This window comes from Sphaeramia orbicularis, chromosome 1, assembly GCF_902148855.1.
Source record: "Sphaeramia orbicularis chromosome 1, fSphaOr1.1, whole genome shotgun sequence".
Classification (NCBI taxonomy): Eukaryota; Metazoa; Chordata; class Actinopteri; order Kurtiformes; family Apogonidae; genus Sphaeramia; species Sphaeramia orbicularis.
This window is the reverse complement of record NC_043957.1, coordinates 7,802,415-7,823,180: the sequence shown is the minus strand read 5'-3', so window position 1 is coordinate 7,823,180 and position 20,766 is coordinate 7,802,415. Positions and strand designations below refer to the sequence as shown.

General features: G+C 41.7%; 1 protein-coding gene across 1 annotated transcript in view; it reads right to left on the bottom strand.

The window, feature by feature from the left end:
* Positions 1-7,857: 7,857 nt before the first annotated feature.
* Positions 7,858-20,766, bottom strand: part of LOC115429863 (VPS10 domain-containing receptor SorCS1-like) — a 64,434-nt gene continuing 51,525 nt past the window's right edge. The window contains 6 exon segments of the mRNA XM_030149652.1: positions 7,858-8,371; positions 10,763-10,923; positions 12,415-12,510; positions 12,512-12,518; positions 12,926-13,025; positions 16,710-16,844. Coding sequence (XP_030005512.1) covers positions 8,310-8,371; positions 10,763-10,923; positions 12,415-12,510; positions 12,512-12,518; positions 12,926-13,025; positions 16,710-16,844 — 561 coding nt within the window. The 3' untranslated portion in view covers positions 7,858-8,309.

Sequence of the window (20,766 nt, the reverse complement as noted above, 5' to 3'; positions counted from 1 at the left end):
TGTGCTAATGCTAACATGCTAAGTTAGCCTGTATGCTATCCTGTGGTTAATGCCTTATGATAATAATAATAATAATAATAATGATAATCATAATATAATATAATGATACATTTTATTTGTAAAGCACTTTTCACTGAACTCAGACACTTACATACCAGCAGATTAAAAACAGAAAATCAAACACATTAAAAACAGATAAAAGCAGGTTGCAGAACGCAGGTATATAAATATTACTTAAACATTTAAAGAAATCTTAAATAAGTGAGTTTATTAAAAGGGATTTGAAGGTGTTGAGGTCAGAGCAGTGTCAGATGGTAGGTGGAGAGAGAGAGTTCCAGAGGGTTGGGGCAGCAACAGAGAAAGCTTCTGTCCCCCCTGGTTATTACATTTGTGCTAATGCTAACATGTTAAATTATCCTGTCTGCTATCCTGCGGTCAATGCCTTACTGGTGTGCTAATTACTAACATGCTAAGTTAGCCTGTATGCTATCCTGCGGTCAATGCCTTATTGTGTTGCTAATACTAACATGCTAAGTAGACTGTCTGCTATCCAGTGGTTAATGACTTATTGTGTGTGTGCTAATGCTAACATGCTAAGTTAGTCTGTCTGTATCCTGTGGTTAATGCCTTATTGTGTGTGTGCTACTGCTAACATGTTAAGTTAGTCTGCTTCTGCTATCCTGTGGTTAATGCCTTATTGTGTGTGTGCTAATGCTCACCATGCTGAAGTAGTCTGTCTGCTATCCTGTGGTAATGCCTTATTGGGTGTGGCTAATGCTAACATGTTAAGTTAGCCTGGATACTATCCTGTGTCAATGCCTTATTGTGTGTGTGCTAATGCTAACATGCTAAGTTAGCCTGTCTGCTATCCTGTGGTCAATGCATTACGCCCTAACACCCCCCTCCTACAGGGGACAAGTCCAGGTGGGTTTTTCTGAAACTCGTGCTTCTTCGATGACAGAGGCTTTTGCTCCACTATGAGCATGTGCAGACTCATTCTCTACATCCCATAATTCACAGGGGCACTTTGCTCACGGTTTGTTACAGCGTCCAATTCAGCCGTCCCCCTCTTATCAGGACGAGTTCTGTATCGTATTAGAGTCCTAACAAGGAACAAATCAGGTTCAATTAGAGCCAGTGGAGGAGGGGTGGACTCACAACAGGCCTGAAACAGCACAAACTGGACCCCCCACCAAGACCAGGACCGGTTCACATACTGGACCCCCCCACCAAGAACAAGTAGGTGGACACTGAGGGGACAGGGTGGTCTACAGGAGGTGGACACTGTGGACGGTCTTACTGTTTTCTCATGTTTCCGTCCATTTTCCTCTGACAGTTTGTCCCAGTTTTATTTATGTGTGTATATATGTCGAGGCCCCAAAACGGAATCTGGCCGATTCAGAATCGGGCCGGCCCAGAATGGAATTCTATTCTAGGCCGGCCTAGAATGGAATCCTGCTGCTATAATGTTATTTTTATACCATGTTAATGCAAAGATCTAAATTATTACAAAAATCAATACATGGAATTTGCAAATATGTGAAAAAAAAATGAAACAAACAACATTTTAATTGTAAACTATAATACACTTTATTTACAAATAGAACCTAGTGGTACTCCCCACCAATATATGGTACAGTGAAATCGACGGAAATTGACAATAGTTACTCAAGGTATGTAAGACTGAAAATGTAAAATTATGACAAATTATGGAATTATGGATCATTTGCATTAAACATGTATAAAAATAACATTATAGCAGCAGGATCCATTCTAGGCCGGCTAGAATAGAATTCCATTCTGGGCCGGCCTGATTCTGAATCTGGCCAGATTCCGTTTTGGGCCTCGACATATATATATATATATATATATATATATATATATGTATATATATATATATCTATATATATATATATATATATATATATACTTTTAAACTGATGTGAAACTGTCATTGGTTCAAACTGAACACACGACAACAAACACTTCCCATCCGGACTCTTTTGTTTGGTTACCATGGTAACAACAGTGGAGTTTGGGCTGTTTGAAATGACATCCGTGTTAAGTGTTTTACAAAAGGTGTAAAAAAAAAAAAAAAAAAGAACTGTCAATGAGAACGAGTTAAAACATTTCCCAGAGCAGATGAACCAAAGTTGATCCAGTTTATTTAAACCGGTCAAAGCAAAAAAAAAAAACACAAAACAGAAAAACTGATAGAAAAGTTCAAAGTCAAATAGTGACATTGATCGACTGAAAACACATGTGCACTTTATTTCAGTTCTGTGGGTCAAAGTCAAGGTCCAGTTCATTTCTACATCACACTTAAAACCACATTAAAGATAGAAGTAAAAATATACAAAATATACATATAAATATATAAGAATAGATGTAGTCAAACTGATCTGAACAGATGAACAATAATAGAATAAATCAAACTCAAACTCAACCAGAAGATGAAACAAATACAGTACACTCTGGTATTACAGTATTAAAGCCCCCCCCCGGTAACATCTACAGCCTCTGGCCTCTGTGTCCTTCACACTGTAAACACCCAGTATGGGGGGGGGGGGGGGGGTCCCACAGGGCACCGGACTAAACCACCCTCAGATGGACTGGGTTGGAACTAATCCCTTGGAAATCCTCTGTTTCCCCTGAGCCCCCCCCCATAGAATAGAATAGAATAAAATAGAACAGAATAGAATAGAACAGAATAGAACAGAACACCATCCATCCATTATCTTCCGCTTATCTGGGGCCAGGTCACGGGGGTAACAGTCTAAGCAGGGATGCCCAGACTTCCCTCTGCCCAGACTCCTCCTCCAGCTCTTCTGGGGGGACCCCGAGGCGTTCCCAGGCCAGCCCAGAGACATAGTCTCTCCAACGTGTCCTAGGTCTTCCCCGAGGTCTCCTCCCGGTGGGACATGCCTGGAACACCTCCCCAGGGAGGCGTCCAGGAGGCATCCGAAACAGATGTCTGATCCACCTCAGCTGGCCCCTGTCGACGTGGAGGAGCAGCGGCTCTACTCCGAGTTCCTCCCTGGTGGATGAGCTCCTCACCCTATCCCTAAGGGTGTGCCCAGCCACCCTGCGGAGGAAACTCATTTCGATCGCTTGTATCCGGGATCTTGTCCTTTCAGTCATGACCCAAAGCTCATGACCATAGGTGAGGGTAGGAACGTAGATTGACCGGTAAATCGAGAGCTTCGAAGAACAGAACACAAAAGAACAGAATAGAATAGAATACAATAGAACAGAATAGAATAGAACAGAATAGAGTAGAATAGAACAGAATAGAATAGAATGGGGTTTCAAAGCACCCATTCCTCCCACATCCTCTGCATGTACCCTCTGTTGCTGGGGTTGTTACCATAGTAACACTCCATCAGTACCATGTTCTCTGTTCTGCTCCATCAGTGTCTTGTTCCATCAGGATGTCCTGGTTCCCCAGGCGATGTCCGAGTTGGTTTGACTCTGTCATTTATTGTAACGCTCATTCGGAGGTATAGTGTAAAGGGCCCAACTAGATCCATGCTTCACTCCTACCGGGATTCAAACCGGCAACCTTCCACCCCAAAGTGTGTGTGTGTGCGTGTATGTGTGTACATGGGTGTAAAAGCGCAGGTTTCTGTCACAGAAAACACCAACACACGTTTGTTTTGTTATCTTTATGGGCTGAATATTACTTTGGCAAATACATCGTATTTCTGTACAAATATTGTAAGAAAATGAGAACAAAGAAAACAGACGTTTTTCCATTGAATAAATATGATTGTAAATGCATTAAACAATTACACACAGCACAGTCGAGGTCAAACAGAAACACTGGAACACATTATACTGTCTGTTCGGATACAAAAACTGTACAGTAATAAAACTTTTTTTATTGTTATTATTAGATTTCTCTACAAAAATAATAGTCTGGCTAATTCTGCGAAGGGAGCGAGAAAAGACGAGAGAAAGGAAATGAGAGAGAGAGAGAGACAGTGAGAGAGAGAAGCTGAAAGATGGACCCAGACCACGTCCAAACCAGGACAAGTATGAGCAGAACTGTCCACTGGCGCAGACACAGATGTACACGCAGACGTACGCGCAGACGCAGACGTACGAGCAGCCACAGACGTATGCGCAGCCGCAGACGTACACGCAGACGCATGCACAGACACAGATGTATGTACAGATGCAGATGTACGCGCAGACGTGGACACAGACGTTCGTACAGATGCAGACATACGCGCAGACGCAGATGTATGTGCACACGTACGTGCAGATGCAGGCGTATGTGCAGATGCAGACGTACGCGCAGACGCAGATGTACGCGCAAACATGGACGCAGACGTACGTGCAGACGTACACGCAGACGCGAACATAATCCGATCATGACTCTACAGATTATACGTCAGCCTTTACAGTAAAGTTACACTTTAAAAAACTTTAACTATATAAGTTATTCCTGTTTTAAACTAAAACTGTGCTTTTTGAATTTTAAACCATGAAGTCGTTAATATTAGAATTTTGAATGAACTTCATTAAAGAACCACAGAACGGAGGTGAACATTTACTGGAATAATGAAACTCAGATTCTCAAACATACGATGAAAAGGACAGAAACAAAGTGAATTTAATCAAATGGACTTTTATTTCCTGTAAATCTACAGACGCTCAAACCTCAGTTCTGTTTTTGTGTCCTAACGCTGACGACGACGTTGAAAAATGTTGAAGAAACAAGTTCAACAAATAAAAAAGGCTTTTAAATGTTCAAAAAAATGTCAAAAGGAACTGACAGAAGAACAGACGCTGCTGTTGATCAGATAAATACAGATTCAATTAATGACATTAAATATACGGTAAATATATTTATGTCAAAACGACGCCTCATTATTTAATGTGTGAACTCGACGACATGAAAATGAATCCAAACACTTCAAAGTCCAAATGAGAATCCAGGAAAATATGAAATAAATCTGTTTTACACAGGAACGACTAATGTTTGTATTTATTTAATACTTTCATATAAAGATTTGAGTTGATGTCACTGTTGATAGATCAATCAGCTGATCAATCCTTTCAGTGGAAAATCCAACAGAACGTTCTACTTCCTGTTGTTCAGCCAATCAAAACAATCCCCATTAAACCCACTTAATCTATTCCAGACCAGTTTAAGGTGGTCCATATCCATTCCGGACCAGTTCAAGGTGGTCCATATCCATTCCAGACCAGTTTAAGGTGGTCCAACGAGTCAACGCTACAAACACCACCATCTCTGAACCTCTCTCTCTGAGTTTTTCCAGTTTCCACCTTAAGTCCTGATGTCTGTCGGACCCTGGTCCTGGTTGTGATGTGGGCCGTGGTTTGGCTTTGGCTCCATCATCATCATCATCATCATCTCTACTTCCTGTATTAACCCTCCGGCTCCGCCCACAAACACTCATCAGCCAATCATCATTCTAATATCAATGTTTCATTAATTCAGTTTCTTTTTTTTTTTTTTTTTTATTTTTTTTTTGGTTTTTCATCAACTTGATCCATAAATAAAAATACTAAATACTCAATAACTGTCAAATTTTAACCCCTTAAATGACATAAACATTCCTTTTCCTTTTGTCAGATGGAAAAAAGTAGATTTTTACTTTGACATGTTTTCATCCAGGTTTGTTTTAAAATAAGACAATATTACTACTACTACTACTACTACTAATAACTAGAAAAACACTCAGAGAGCGCTAAAAATCTACTAAAAATAATACCTGGCCTTTGGACTTAGACTGTTAGCACTGATTATTGTCTTTTTTATTGTGTTTTCCTCTATTTCATGTGTTTGCCAAGATATAAAATAACAAATATATTAGTTGAACTATACAATTTATGCAATTTATTAACAACCAAAATATATGCGTTTAGTAGAAGAGCACATTAGTATGACATACAGCTAACATCTTCCAAAACTAATTCACGAAAATCCGTTTATCGGTAATAGCGATTTTCTTCTGGATCTACCTCTATAGCTTTGGTTTACACCAAATATACAAGTTTTGCATTAATTTAATCTGCATTATTAGATTCCTTAACCAAGAAAACACACCTTTAGCAATTGGATTCACTTTGATATCATGATTAGTTCAGAATTTATTAACGAAAATCACTTTTTCGGAAATGTCGGTTTTCTCCTGGATCTACCTCCATAGTTGTTGAAAACACTTCAGATTTCACACTGTCATGGCTATTTTGGTGTTTGTTGCATGTCAATACCATCATTTGTTCCCTTGTTAGGATGAAAATTCCAAAACGCCACTATTTTTTTCCTGTTCTGGATCATGGGATCCAGAATTTTGTGAGGATCCAAATCAGTCTTCAATATCTTGTAGAACCTGTTGGGGACTTTTTTTTTTTTTTTGACCATTCATTGTGGAGTTCCACATACATATGTTGAAAATATCCCTATCTCCCAATGATAAAGAATTGTTTTTAAAAATTCCTAGATTCAGACAGTGATCCGGATCATTCCCAAAATCTAATCATTTGTTACTCGTTCCATTTCGGACATTTCCTGAAAATTTCATCAAAATCCGTCCATAACTTTGTCAGTTATGTTGTTAACTAACCAACAAACAAACCTGGCAAAAACATAACCTCGTTGGCAGAGGTAAAAATCGTTCCAGTTCCATCAGACTACAGGTCATAGCTCAAACATGTCAAAGTAAAACATCTACTTTTTTCCATCTGACAAAAAAAGGAAATGTTTGTCATTTCAGTTTAATGCATGAATCTTATTGGAGTTTAAATGACAGGTTTGTAACAGAAACAAACTGATGTTTTTGATGCAAAACAAATGTTTTCATTTCCCAGTTGAAATATCATCCACGTCAGTGATTCACACTAACATTAAACGGTGTTGAATCTGACCTTTGACCTTTTATCCCTGTAATATTATTGGAAACAAACATGTGACTGAACCAATGACGTTACGAGGCTAAAAATATGCATTAGTATTATTATTGGTTCTAGGTAAAGGTCAAAGGTCATGTGTGTATTTTTTACTCACTTGGTAGAAGGGCGTTAGTGTCGGAATTTAACACTGTTTAGTATGGGATGGATTTAGTGGATGGATCTGAATTTAAACAATCAGACACAAATGAACAAGCGTTGAATTCAGACCAAAAATAAACTGACCTTTAACCTTTTTTTTTTTTTCTTATAATGGGCTCAGCTGGCTGACAGGCAGCTGTACCGATAAGGCAGCAGCCGACACCAACTGTACTGAGTACCTTTAACCTTTAATAACTCTAATAAAGTGTGTTTCATATGCTCACCTGGACACCGGAGGGTTAACTCTGCTCATACTGAGGGAGGACTCTGAGTAAAAGTTAGCGTCAGGTGGTCTCTTCTGTCCAAAACATTGTACAAAGTGGTATTTGTCCTAAATCGAAGCAGAAGCAGTAGATTGACAGCGAACGTCTGAACGGACTCAAAGCAAAACTGAAAATCTGAAAAAAGAAACGAAGTAAACGTTTTCAGTAGAAAATGTGTTTGTGCCATAAATGAGCTGGAACCCACCGCTCTGAAAGACCCCGGTCCAGGTTTTAGATCCACATGGGTATAGGTTTAGGTGGACATTTGCTATTAACCTCCTCAGACCCAAGAAATGTCAGCAGTGCCAGCTTTTGTGGTTTTTTATTCAATCTATGCCTATATTGGAAACATCATGACGCAGCAGTTTTTTCAGATGCAGTTTTTAACATTTGTATGGAATGTCCTTTGTGGTGGACAGTTTTCTTTTCTTTTTTTTTTTGTATAAAGTTATGAAACTCTTGTCCACAAATGTGAACAGAAAACCCATAGCTGGGTCTGAGGAGGATAATGAACACAGGTTTGGAGCGTATTTACTAAATAAATGGGAAGTGACCTCAATAAGATGCGTAATAAAAGTCTATTCAGATGAAGAAATAAGAGCCTAGCGCTGTTAGCGTTAGCATCGAACAGCTGATCCAAACCCTGAACAGGGGGGTCCTGGTCCTGGTCAACAGGGTGGTCCTGGTCCTGCTGAACAGGGGGGTCCTGGTCCTGCTGAACAGGGTCATGCTGGAGATCCTTCTGGATGAGGGTCGGACTCTGATAAGTTAAGGGGTTTTTCTCAGACCCATTAAAGTTGAGGGGAAAAGCAGAACCTGTCCAGTTGAAACAGAGTCAGTGGGTCCGAACATGCACAGGTTATAAAGCTTCAAACCATCCAGTCCCAAATGGTACAAAAACATCCATGATGCATCTGGAGCGGCCGGTGCTGGTGACCCGGTGCTGGTGACCCAGTCCACAGATCAGACCACGTATGAGGGAAGTTCTGCAGAAAACTGCACGTGTACATGAGGTTTCAAACATCCTGGAAACACACAGAACACACAGTCCATCAGACACGGAACCGATCTGACCCACAGAACCAGGGATGGAACGATTATCGGTAGAACCATAAACCACGGTAAAATTGCAGACGGTTAGTATTACCGTTTAAATTCTAATTATCATGATAATTGTGTTTGATTACCACACTTTTAGGGGAGAAAATGTCTATGTAAAGATCTGCTTTTATTTCAAATATTTGAGTATAGTTTTAATTTATTACAATTTTAATTTTCTATACCTAATATTTGGAACCAATATTCACTTTTAAAGTCTGTGAAAAAGTTCATTAAGCATCTGTGTGTTATTTATGCAATAATTTATATACATTTTTCAAAGTGGATTTTATATATTTTTGTATTTTCTGTCCTTTTATGTTTTTATAGTAGGTTAAAGTGAAAAAATGATAGACAGATGATATAGATGAAGTTGTGCTGAAAAAACAGATCCCAAACATGGGTATAGTAAACATTTGTTTATATAGTATATAAAGGCAAAATCAAAAGGACTGAAATTGCACTAAGCTTTCCTGTGAAATCTCAGTTTTATCTGGTTATTCAAATGTTTTGTGTGAAAGGAGAGTTTGTAAATGTAAATATCTTATAATTTAATGTTTTTTATTATATCAAAACAAAGTTTGCATTATTTATAGGTTCTTATGCTTTTATTGGTCCAGTCTGGTCTGGTCTGGTCCAATCTGGTCTAGTCTGGTCCAGTCTGTTTGAGGTCAAATTGATCTAAATGTGGAACCTGAACTAACATGAGTTGAACAGAACTGATCACAGCATTAATCGGATGCATTTATGTGACTAAACATGTCTGTATTTAAACTGTCATCCATCCCATAATAAACCTGATCTGAACCCACAGGTTTGAATGGAAATCAATGATAAATGGGATTAAAGTGGAATTTAAACTGAATTTATTTATTTATTTCATATATTGTCTCCATTAAAGTTTTTTTGCATTAAAACAAAAAGAAAAAAAATGCAGTTGTCATTATTTATAAGTGACTGTTTTTACTGTCGATCAAATGGAGCCAGATCAGACCCTTTGGAGGACTGGTTTGGGTGGACTGGTTTTGGTGGACCGGTTTTGGTGAACTGGTTCTGGTGGACCGGTTCTGGCCCAGGGTCCACATGTTTGCCCCCTCTGCAGCAACAGTATCATGTGACAGGTTTGTGTAAATAAACCCATGTCAGATCCTGTGGGTTTCAAACCACGTTTGCCTAAAAACAAACAGGTGAAAAACGAACAGAAAGACTGAGTTCAAAAACAAGGATTCAACTTTAAAACAGAAGAAAAATGAGACAAAAACAGGAACAACTGAAGCAGAAAACACATGGATCAGCTGTTAGAGTGTTATTATTATCAACATGGACAGACGGAACCAGGAACTGGACCTATGGGGGGGGGGGGGGGGGGGTCAGTTAATTGTCAATTAACTGACAATTTGAATTTGTTTCCTTAACCTCCTCAGACCCAGCTATGGGTTTTCTGTCCACATTTGTGGACAAGAGTTTCACAACTTTATACAAAAAAAAAAAAAAAAGAAAAGAAAACTGTCCACCACAAAGGACATTCCATAAAAATTTTAAAAAACTGCATCTGAAAAAACTACTGCATCATAATGTTTCCAATAAAGGCACTTATTTAATAAAAAACAAAAAAAGCTGGTACTTTGCTGACATTTCCTGGGTCTGAGGAGGTTCAATTCCATTAATTGTCTGTTAATTGCTCTTTTCCTCAGTGGTGTCTGTGGTGTGGACACTAGGGGGCGCCAGTGCATAAACTAGACTACAACACTGAGGAGGAATGGGGGGGGGTGTTACCCTGTCCACACCTGACTGAAGACCTGTCTGCACTGTGACCTACAGTCAATACTAGAGTAGTGGAGCACTAGAGAACTAGAGTACAAGAGTAGTTGAGTATTAGAGTAGTGGAGTACTAGAGTACTGGGGTGGTGGAGTACTAGAGTAGTGGAATACTACAGTACTAGAGTGGCGGTTGCAGGTCTACTTCCAGGTTTAACAGACATCTGTGTTGATGTGTTTGTAGAACCTGAAGTGGGTTCACTCATGTCTTTCTGTATTTATTGGGTCATGTCTTCACTGAACTTCATTGGGTTGTGTCTTTACTGAACCCTGTGTGTTGTGTTTTAATGTCAAACAGTGGGTTAGTTGAACTCGTCTACATTTATGCGTTTCATACTCATGTCCTTTAGTTTTCACTGAGCAGTTGACTGGACCGCGTCACCGCTGAGAAAAACACAAGAACAAACAGAATGAATCCAATGACCAGGACATGAGGAGAACAGCAGGACAAATGAAACAGCATGGAGGGAACCAAAGAGCCAATCAGAGGCCGTCTTTACCGATGGGCTGCGAAGTCGACTCTGCGTCCAGAATCTCCAAAGAATGAACCAGGTCCCGCTGTGAGCTGGGGGGCGTGGCCACCGTTGGATCCGCCGGACTCATCATTTCTTGTTCTTTTTCGTTCTGCATCTGCGCATAGACGTTGAGGCCTGGGATCTTCCTTGAGGAAAGATTTACAGTGAGGTAAAAGAGCAACAGACAACAGGCTAAAGTAAAAAAAAAAAAAGAGTAAAATAAAAGAGTGACAGACAACAGGCTAAAGTAAAGAAAGACTAAAGTAAAAAAAGACTACAGTAAAAAAAGACTAAAGTAAAAGAGCAACAGACAACAGAATAAAGTAAAAAAAAAAAAGAGTAAAGTAAAAAGACTACAGTAAAAAAGAGTGAAGTAAAAGAGTGACAGAACAGGCTAAAGTAAAAAAAGACTAAGTAAAAAAAGACTACAATAAAAAAAGACTAAAGTAAAAGAGCGACAGACAACAGAATAAAGTAAAAAAAAAAAAGAGTAAAGTAAAAAAAAAGTTAAAAAAGAGACTAAAGTAAAAGAAAGACTAAAGTACTAGTGAAGGGGTCCAGGACAGAGCCAGGGGGAACACCACACTGAGCCACATCCACCCTCAGATCCTGTTGGAGGGACCCTTTAAGGACCACCAGGTCCTTCACCATCACTATTATATACAATTACGTTCTAAAAATCTTCCATGTCTCTGTCACTGACTGCACTCTGCAGCTCTAAGCCCCACCCACTTCCACCCCCTCTGCCAGTCAGACCTCTACCCTCATGTGGATGTTGTCAATAGCAGTTCCAGTCGTTTAAATGAATGACGCGCTGGTGACACGCTGGCCTTGAAAGGGTTCATTCTTTTTCATGAAAACAGGTCTGGATGTAAATCAGTGTTTGTAGCTAACAGAACAACGGCTAACAGATAACAACGCTAACGATACAACAGCTAACAGATAAACCACGGCTAACAGATAACAAACGGCTAACAGATAACCTGTGTGACTGTGCAGTTGTATTCAGTGGTCGTCGTGGCGACCCTTCGTGACCTTTCCCTTTAAAGTGCACATGTGCTTTAACATTTGGAAAGGTCAGTGTCTGTGTATCGATAAGAGCTGAAACATGACTGACACTTCCACTGCAGGAGGAGCAGGAGGAAGAGGAGGAGGAAGAGGGGGAGGAGGAGGTGGTAGAGGAGGAAGAGGAGGTAAAGGAGGTAGAGGAGGAGGAGGAAGACAACGGTGCAGACATTTGACACCCACAGATCCTCCTCCTCTGTGGGTTCCTGGACTGTCAGGATCCTTCAGACCCCTTTGACCACCAGTGACTTGGACTGGATCTGGACCATATCTAGACCGGATCTAGACTAGATTTGGACTGGATCTGGACTAGATCTGGACAAGATTTGGACTGGATCTGGACATGGGTCTTTTGTTTCCTGAGCTGTCAGGGTGGTTAGGGTTAGGGGTTATTGGGTAATAGTTGAGTGGTTTCTGGGTAAATTTTTGGTGGTTTTGGGTTGATTTCTGTGTAATTTTTGGGGGTAGGGGTCTTTTGTTTCCTGCACCGTCCAGATCCTTCAGACGTGCAGACACACCTTTGACCACCACCGTCTCCGTTCCACACACCTGACATTTGACCAACACTTTACCTCTTGAATTTGTAGACGACAAACACGGCTAAACCCACGACCACCACCGAGAGGAGCATGAGCATGGCAGAGCCGCTGTGGGTCTGACTGGTGTCCAAGGGGCGCTGCAGAGACAAGGAGACACAAACAGGACAGCATCAACGTCCAAACCGCCAGGACGAGGAGCTGGACCTGCACCTGGAGGAGGAGCTGGACCTGCACCTGGAGGAGCTGGACCTGCACCTGGAGGAGGAGCTGGACCTGCACCCGGAGGAGGAGCTGGACCTGCACCTCCAGGAGGAGCTGGACCTGCACCTGGAGGAGTCAAGCATGGAGCAGTGAGGAAGGAGGGAGCCAATCAGAGCCAGAGGCGGGGTTATCAGAGCCAGAGGCGGGATAATTGGAGCCAGAGGCGGGGTTATCGGAACCAGAGGGGGTTATCAGAGGGGCGGGTCCATCTCCTCAGGTGTGCTCAGTGCGCCTGCTGTGTCCACCTCCACATCCCTCCGTGCTCCTGGTAGGCGGGGTTTACCTGCTGATAAATGGGCGGCGTACACCGTGACCTGGACTCCGGGCCGCAACGTGAACTGCACCAGGTTCTGATTTAAGGCGTTGAGTAGAACCTCTGAGAGCTGAGGTGGAACAAACAGGAGGAACAACACATCAGAGAGGCAGGGCTTCACACGACAGTCGCACACATCAGAACACGTCAGCCTCATAAATGAGCGCAAATATAGAGTTTGAACCCTGATGAATGTGACACCAGGTCAACACACGGTTTAACAGCGGGATGGAAAAGACTAAAGCACCCACAGGACCAGATTATTATTATTATTATTGTTATTATTATTAATATTATTATTATGACTACTACTACTATTATGAGTACTATTATTAGTTCTGTCATTATTATTATTAATATTGTTTATTATTGTCATTGTTAGTACTATTATTACTATTACTATTATACTATTATTATTATTAATTGTGGTTAGTATCTGTTCGACATTAAATAAAAAAACCTTTGAGCTCAAGTCCAAGTTAGATGACGATACATCTGGGAATCAAAAGTGTCGCACAATTAATACTAATTTAAAAAATGTTTCTCTAGAATTATATCAAAAAGAAAATCTAAATAAGTTCATAATTGAACAGTGCACAGTGTTTTTTCACATACGGGTTAAAAATACACATCAGGTCTGTTTTGATGCAGAGGTAAACGCTGTTAGTTTGCATCATCTGTACCCCCCCCCCCCATCTGAGCTGAGCTGCTCTGTTTACGTCGGAGTCTTTGTCTGTGGAACCTTTTGGTCTGATGCATAATTCATATGATGCAGACTTACCTGATCTGTGTTCCTAACCTTCTGCACCCACAGCACAACTTTGATAGAAATCAGGCAGATTAACCCCCCACCCCCACCCCCCCAGCCTCACATCCCCTTCCACATCTTAATGCATTTAGAGGATTTCATTCCTTCCACTTCTCCACCCTGAGGCTGTAATCCAACACAAACACGTCCACATGCAGTTCTTCTGTTTCAACCCAAACTGAACCGAACCTTCCACTTCCTCTACCTACGTTCACTCTGGGTCTGAGCTCTTCTGTTTCCACCTGTACCGGTCCAATCTGACCCAAACTGAACCGAACCTTCCATTTCCTCTGCGTACGTTCACTCTGTGTCTGAGCTCAGGCTTCATTCATCTACATCTGCCTCATTTACCAGATTAATTGTGATACGACTCATTTCTGGAATCTCTTCTGCTCCTTCGTTTAAATTTAGACTGTGCTACCACTCATTCCTTTTTCCCACAGTGCACCAGGGTCAGTCCATCTATTACACATTCCAATAAGGCCGCTGCGCTCCACACTTTTAACACGCCAGCCTCAAATGAAGATTTACTGCCAGCTCGTGTGTGTGGGGGGGGTGCTTTCAGGCCAACGACCAGGTGTGAACAGGAATAAAACTGCCACTGATTTCCTCTGTTTTCCAGAAGCGTTTCATCCCATCATCAGTCATTATCTGGAACTCACAGATCAGCCGCTCCATCTTCCTACGCCGTGTGATTTAAGCAACGATCAGCCGTTACACTGTCTTTGTCTGGGTTTCAGGCTCTTTCCAGTCTCCCCCCCACCCCCACAGGATGTGACTGGAGGGAGTTGAAAGTCATTCCCCTGATAACTTGTTCATACTTGTCAGGCTTATTGATGAGTCTATTGCACAGATTCCTCAGGCGTGTTCTACAATTAGACTCATTTAACTCCATGGACGTGCTTCAGTGGGCCAAGACTGACATCTGCTGGACAACCAAAGAACTGCAGGTGTTTGTCTCTGGTTTCTCAGAAGTTTCTTTCTCTTTGGTTATTTTCCCCAGGTTTCTCATTTTTTTTTCCCCTTGGATTTCACGTTTTATTTTTTTTTACTTTTCTTGGTAACTGGGAATAACAGTGCTGTGGTCTCTCCTATTCTAATTATAAACTCCCAGATACGACAACGCTGCAGTCTCTCCTGTTCTAATTATAAACTCCCAGGGATGACAATGCTGTGGTCTCTCCTGTTCTATGTGTAAACTCCCAGGGATGACAACGCTGCAGTCTGTCCTGTTCTAATTATAAACTTCCAGGGGTGACGGCACTGTGGTCTCTCCTGATCTAAATATAAACTCCCAGGGACGACAACACTGCGGTCTTTCCTGTTATATGTGTAAACTATCTGGGATGACAACACTGCGGTCTCACCTGTTATATGTGTAAACCCCCGGGGATGACAACACTGCGGTCTCTCCTGTTTTAATAATAAACTTCCAGAGATGATGACACTGCAGTCTCTCCTGTTCTAATTATAAACTCCAAGGGATGACAACACTGCCGTCTGTCATGTTCTATGTGTAAACTCCCAGGGATGACGACACTGTGGTCTCTCCTATTCTAATTATAAACTCCCAGGGATGACAACACCAAAGTCTCTCCTGTTCTATGTGTTAACTCCCAGGGACGACAACACTGCGGTCTCTCCCATTCTAATTATAAACTTCCAGGGATGACAACGCCGAGGTCTCTGCTGTTCTGTGTGTAAACTCCCAGGGACGAAGGTGCCGCGGTCTCTCCCATTCCAATTATAAACTCCAGTGATGACAACTCTACAGTCTTCCCTATTCTATGTGTAAACTCCCAGGGATGACAATGTTGCGGTCTCTCCTGTTCTAATTATAAACTCCTTGCGGTCTTGCCTGTTCTAATTGTAAACTCCCAGAGATGACAACGCCACGGTCTCTCTTGTTCTAATTGTCAACTCCCTGCGGTCTCTCCGGTTCTAAATATAAACTCCCAGGGATGACAGTCCCACAGTCTCTCCTGTTCTATGTGTAAACTCCCAGGGACGACAACTTTGCAGTCTCTCCTGTTCTAATTATAAACTTCCATGGATGACAATGCTGCGGTCTCTCCTGTTCTAATTATAAACTCCCAGGGACGACAATGCTGCGGTCTCTCCTGTTCTAATTATAAACTTCCATGGATGACAGTGCTGTGGTCTCTCCCATTCTAATTATAAACTCCTGGGGATGACAACTCTGCAGTCTCTCCTGTTCTAATTATAAATTCCCAGAGGTGACAGCGCCGCAGTCTCTCCTGTTCTAATGCTGTGTTCCAGGCCTGTTTTTGAGCCCGTAAGTCACGACTTCAAACCACGACTCATGACTTTGTAATGTTCCGGGCAAGTCACGCCAAACTGCCTGAGCGCAAGGAATTGTGGGAGTTAGATGTAAACAAACCAGCATGGTGGACCGTACGTTATGCTCATTTTTAGTCATTTCTATCACCAAAGGTGTTTGTTCTTTGCTTATTTGAGGGAAACAGAAGAGGAAAAACAGCACAAAAGACAAGAGAAGCAGTTCTACCTTTATATTATTTGTATATTCGGATGCGTATTTGGTATTAATTTATTCTTGCACTCAATTGGACTGAAAACTAGCTAACGCTAGAGCAACTGCTGATTAGCAGAACATTGGCACATAAATAATGTCAGAACAATACCTAGTTTTAATAAACAATTTGCATAAACACCACATCCATGGGGGGGCACCACTGGTACGTGACATCAGAACTCGAAACTCGGAGAATCTAGTACACGTTCACAGGTGGGAAGTCACAGGTTTGACTGACATTCCAGTGCATTTTCACCGGTAGAAGGTTGGAAAAACAGGATTTACCAGTGGATTGGAATGCAGCATAATTATAAACTTTCCAGAGACGACAACCCTGCGGTCTCTCCTGTTCTGATTATAAACTCCCAGGGGTGATAGCACTGTGGTCTCACCTGTTCTAAATGCGCTGCAGTCTTGTCTGCTTTGCCGTCGGTCAGCTGTTTGTCAGGCAGGAGGAAGAACTCGGCGGCCGTGGGTAAACCTGGGAGGACGGTGACCAGAAGCTGATCCTCCCTCACACTTGTAGCCTACGGGCAAACAAAAACAAGGACATGTTTCAGAATAGGACACAGCATCAAACAGCCGTACACGTCTAGATTCAAGTTTCAAGACCTTTATTTATCCCGTTGGGGTGGGTGGGGGGGGTTCTGCTGTAGTAGCAACAGAAACAGCAATTTGACAAAAACAAAGACCAATGATGAAACAAAGTAACAGAAGACGACAATCACATCCAAACTGAAGGTGCATAAAACAGTTAAATAAAAGGTACGCTCATGCTAATGCTACCTGTGCTCTGTGTGGATCAGAACCAGTTGAATGTGTGAGGTTGTCAGGTTCTGTCTCTGTGTTCCAGTCCTGGTTCTGTTCTATGTTCCAGTCCTGGTTCTGTTCTATGTTCTAGTCCTGGTTCTGTTTCTGTGTTCCAGTCCCAGTTCTGTTCTATGTTCCAGTCCTGGTTCTGTTCTGTGTTCCAGTCCTGGTTCTGTTCTATGTTCCAGTCCCTGTTCTGTTCTGTTCCAGTCCCGGTTCTGTTCTGTGTTCCAGTCCTGGTTCTATTCTATGTTCCAGTCCTGTGGTTCTGGATGCAGATCAATCTATCTATAGAAGTGGGCAGGACCATCACTAGAGGAGAACTCAACTCATCCAATCACAGTCTATATCTGACTTCTATCAGTGACCAATAGGAACTAGACTGATATCTGGAACCATTGACATGTTCTAAGCCATCAACAGATGGACCAGCAGAAGGAAAGGAACAGAAGATTTAAAACTGGTAAAAAATGCAAAAATCTAAATTTGTCAGAACTGTAAACAAACTTTATTGATATTGTCCCAAAGAAGAAACAGATAAAATATGAAATGAATCTGACAGTAGCTTCAGATCAGATTCTTGCTCTAGCTCTTGTCATAGACTTTAAATTGTGTGTATTGTGTGTTTTCTACTCAAAGGCTCCGCCTCCATCAAACCCATGTGACTGTTGTGTCCAATGAGGACCATGAGAATAAAGGACTGGAGATACATGGCTCCTCCTCTGTCTGCGCCACAATGAGCAGCACCACAGTGCTCCTGCTCCTCCTCCTGCTGCTCCTCCCTTTTCCTCTTCCTCTTCCTCCTCCTCCCACTCCTTCTCCTCCTCTTCCTTTCCCTCCTCCTCCTGCTCTTCCACCTCCTCCTCTGCTCCTACCCTCCTCCTCTTCCTTTTCCTCTTCCTCCTCCTCCCACTCCTTCTCCTCCTCTTCCTTTTCCTCCTCCTCCTCTTCTTCCCCTCCTCCTCCTGCTCCTCCTTCTCCCCCCCCCGCTCCTCCTTCTCCTCTTCCTTTTCCTCCTCTTCTTCCTCCTCCTGCCCCCCCCCCCGCTCCTTGTCCTCCTCCTTTTCCTTTTCCTCCTACTCCTTCTCCTCCTCCTCCTCCTCTGTGGATTTTTCAGAGCTCGTCCTGTTTTCCTGCTCTGAATGTCAATGTTTGCATCTATCGTGTCATATTTTCATCTTTTTACATTTTGCCATCATCTGCCTCCCAGGGTCGGCTTGTCAATAACAAATACCCAAACAGACGCGCTCAGCTGCACAGCTGGGTGTATTTTTGGCATCAGTTTGGATTCCACAGGATCAAAAAAGTGTGAAAATATGATGCAAGGCTCTGACGGCTTTACAGGAGTGTTACTGTGCACCTGAACCGACATGTGTGGTTTATATCTGACAGGTCTTCTTCATCATCATCATCATTAGGGCTGTAAGAAAATATCAGTTCTGCAATATATTGCGATATTTCATTTCACAATACTATTGATATTAAAAAGTACTGTATCGATATTTTTAGGTATTTATTCAAATGCAGATATTGTGGAGGTTCATTTTTGTTTTTTTGCTTATATTTTATTTATTATTATTTCACACTCATTAAATAATATTACTTCCTTTGTTGGGATTGAACTAAAATAATGTTCTGATGTTTGTTTTGAACTAATAGAATATGAACATTTGAACAGGATCTTAAACTGTAATATCTGTAAAACAGAATTTCAGTTTTAACACAGGAACATTTGGTGATATAGCATTAGATCCTGTTGGGATCAAATAAAAATGTGTTTAGTATTCGTGCAGATTTCTGGTGTAATTCAATTCTTCAAGAAAATAATCATTTAAAAAAACAAAAAAAACAAAAAATTGCCTTTTTAACAGTATCATGATATATCGTGATATATTGTATCGTGTTCCTAGAATTGTAATTTGTATCGTATTGCCAGATTCTTGCTGATACACAGCCTTAATCATCATCACCATCATCATCACCATCATCATCCCTGAAGGTCAACACAATGTAGACAGGGGTGGTAAACATCTGGACCACGGGCTAAACCTGGCCTGCCTAAGGGTCCAATCTGGACCATGGATGAAAAATGACACTGAACATATTAGTTTAATTTCAGCTGAACCAGAAAAATACTGTCATAAAAACCTACAAATGACAACTACAAATAGTTATCTTTGTCTTAGTGAAAAACAGAAAATATTTACATTTAAAAATGATCCTTTCACTAAAAATCTGAAACACCTGAATAATAATATAATAATAATAATAATAATATAATAATAACAGATTAGATTTATATAGCGCTTTTTGGTCATTCAAAGCGCTTACATCATTGACCCATTATTCATTTGCTCCCACATTCTCCCTCTGGTGGTGGTAAACTACATATGTAGCCACAGCTGTCCTGGGGCAGACTGACATAAGCGTGGCTGCCAATTCGCGCCAACAGCCCCTCTGACCACCACCAAACATTCACATGCATTCATACACCAGTGTGAGTGGCACTGGAGGCAAGGAGGGTGAAGTGTCTTGCCCAAGGACACAACTGACCAACTAGGACAGAGCGGGATTCAAACCGCCAACCCTTCGGTTACTGGATGACCTGCTCTACCATCTGAGCCATGGCTGCCCCATATGAACAAATATGAACATGATAATTGACTTATTAAAGTCAGTATTGGATCTACAAATACAGCAAACGTTTCAGAACAGACAGAACATCAGTCCAATTCCATCTGTTTCTGTTTCGGCAGTTGTTAAAGGACAGTTTAGTTACAACTAAATTAAAACTAATGAGTGGGTTTGTCACTATTTACAGGTTCTGGTGTTCTTATCGTTCTGGTTCTGATCCACTTTAGATCCGACTGATCCGAATGTGGAACCTGAGCTAACATGAGTCTGATACCGTTGGTTCATATCTAATGTTTGGGTTTTATGGGCTGGACTGGACTCAGTGAGGTCAGTTTTGGACCATGGGCCATATGTTGGACACACGCCGATGTTTAGTAGACGTTTGTTCTGTCCTTTGGGTTCAGTGTCATCACCGCGGTAACAGTCACTCATATTCAGCGTCATCACCACGGTAACCATCACTCATATTCAGCATCATCACCATGGTAACTGTCCTCACTGTGGTAACTGTCACTCATATTCAGTGTCATCACCGTGGTAACCATCATCACCATGATAACCATCACTCATATTCAGCGTCATCACCATGGTTAACAGTCACTCATATTCAGTGTCATCACCGTGGTAACCGTCATCACCATGGTTACCGTCATCACCATGGTAACTGTCACTCATATTCAGCATCATCACCATGGTAACCGTCACTCATATTCAGCGTCGTCACCATGGTAACTGTCACTCATATTCAGTGTCATCACCATGGTAACAATCCCTCATATTCAGCGTCATCACCATGGTAACAGTCACTCATATTCAGCGTCATCACTACGGTAACCGTCATCACCATGGTAACCATCACTCATATTCAGTGTAGTCACCGTAGTTACCGTCACTCGTGTTCGGCGTCATCACCATGGTAACCGTCATCACTGTGGTATCTGTCATACCCTGACTCCCCCCCCGTGTGTGCGTGTGAGTTTGTATGTGTGTGTGTGTGATCTTCGA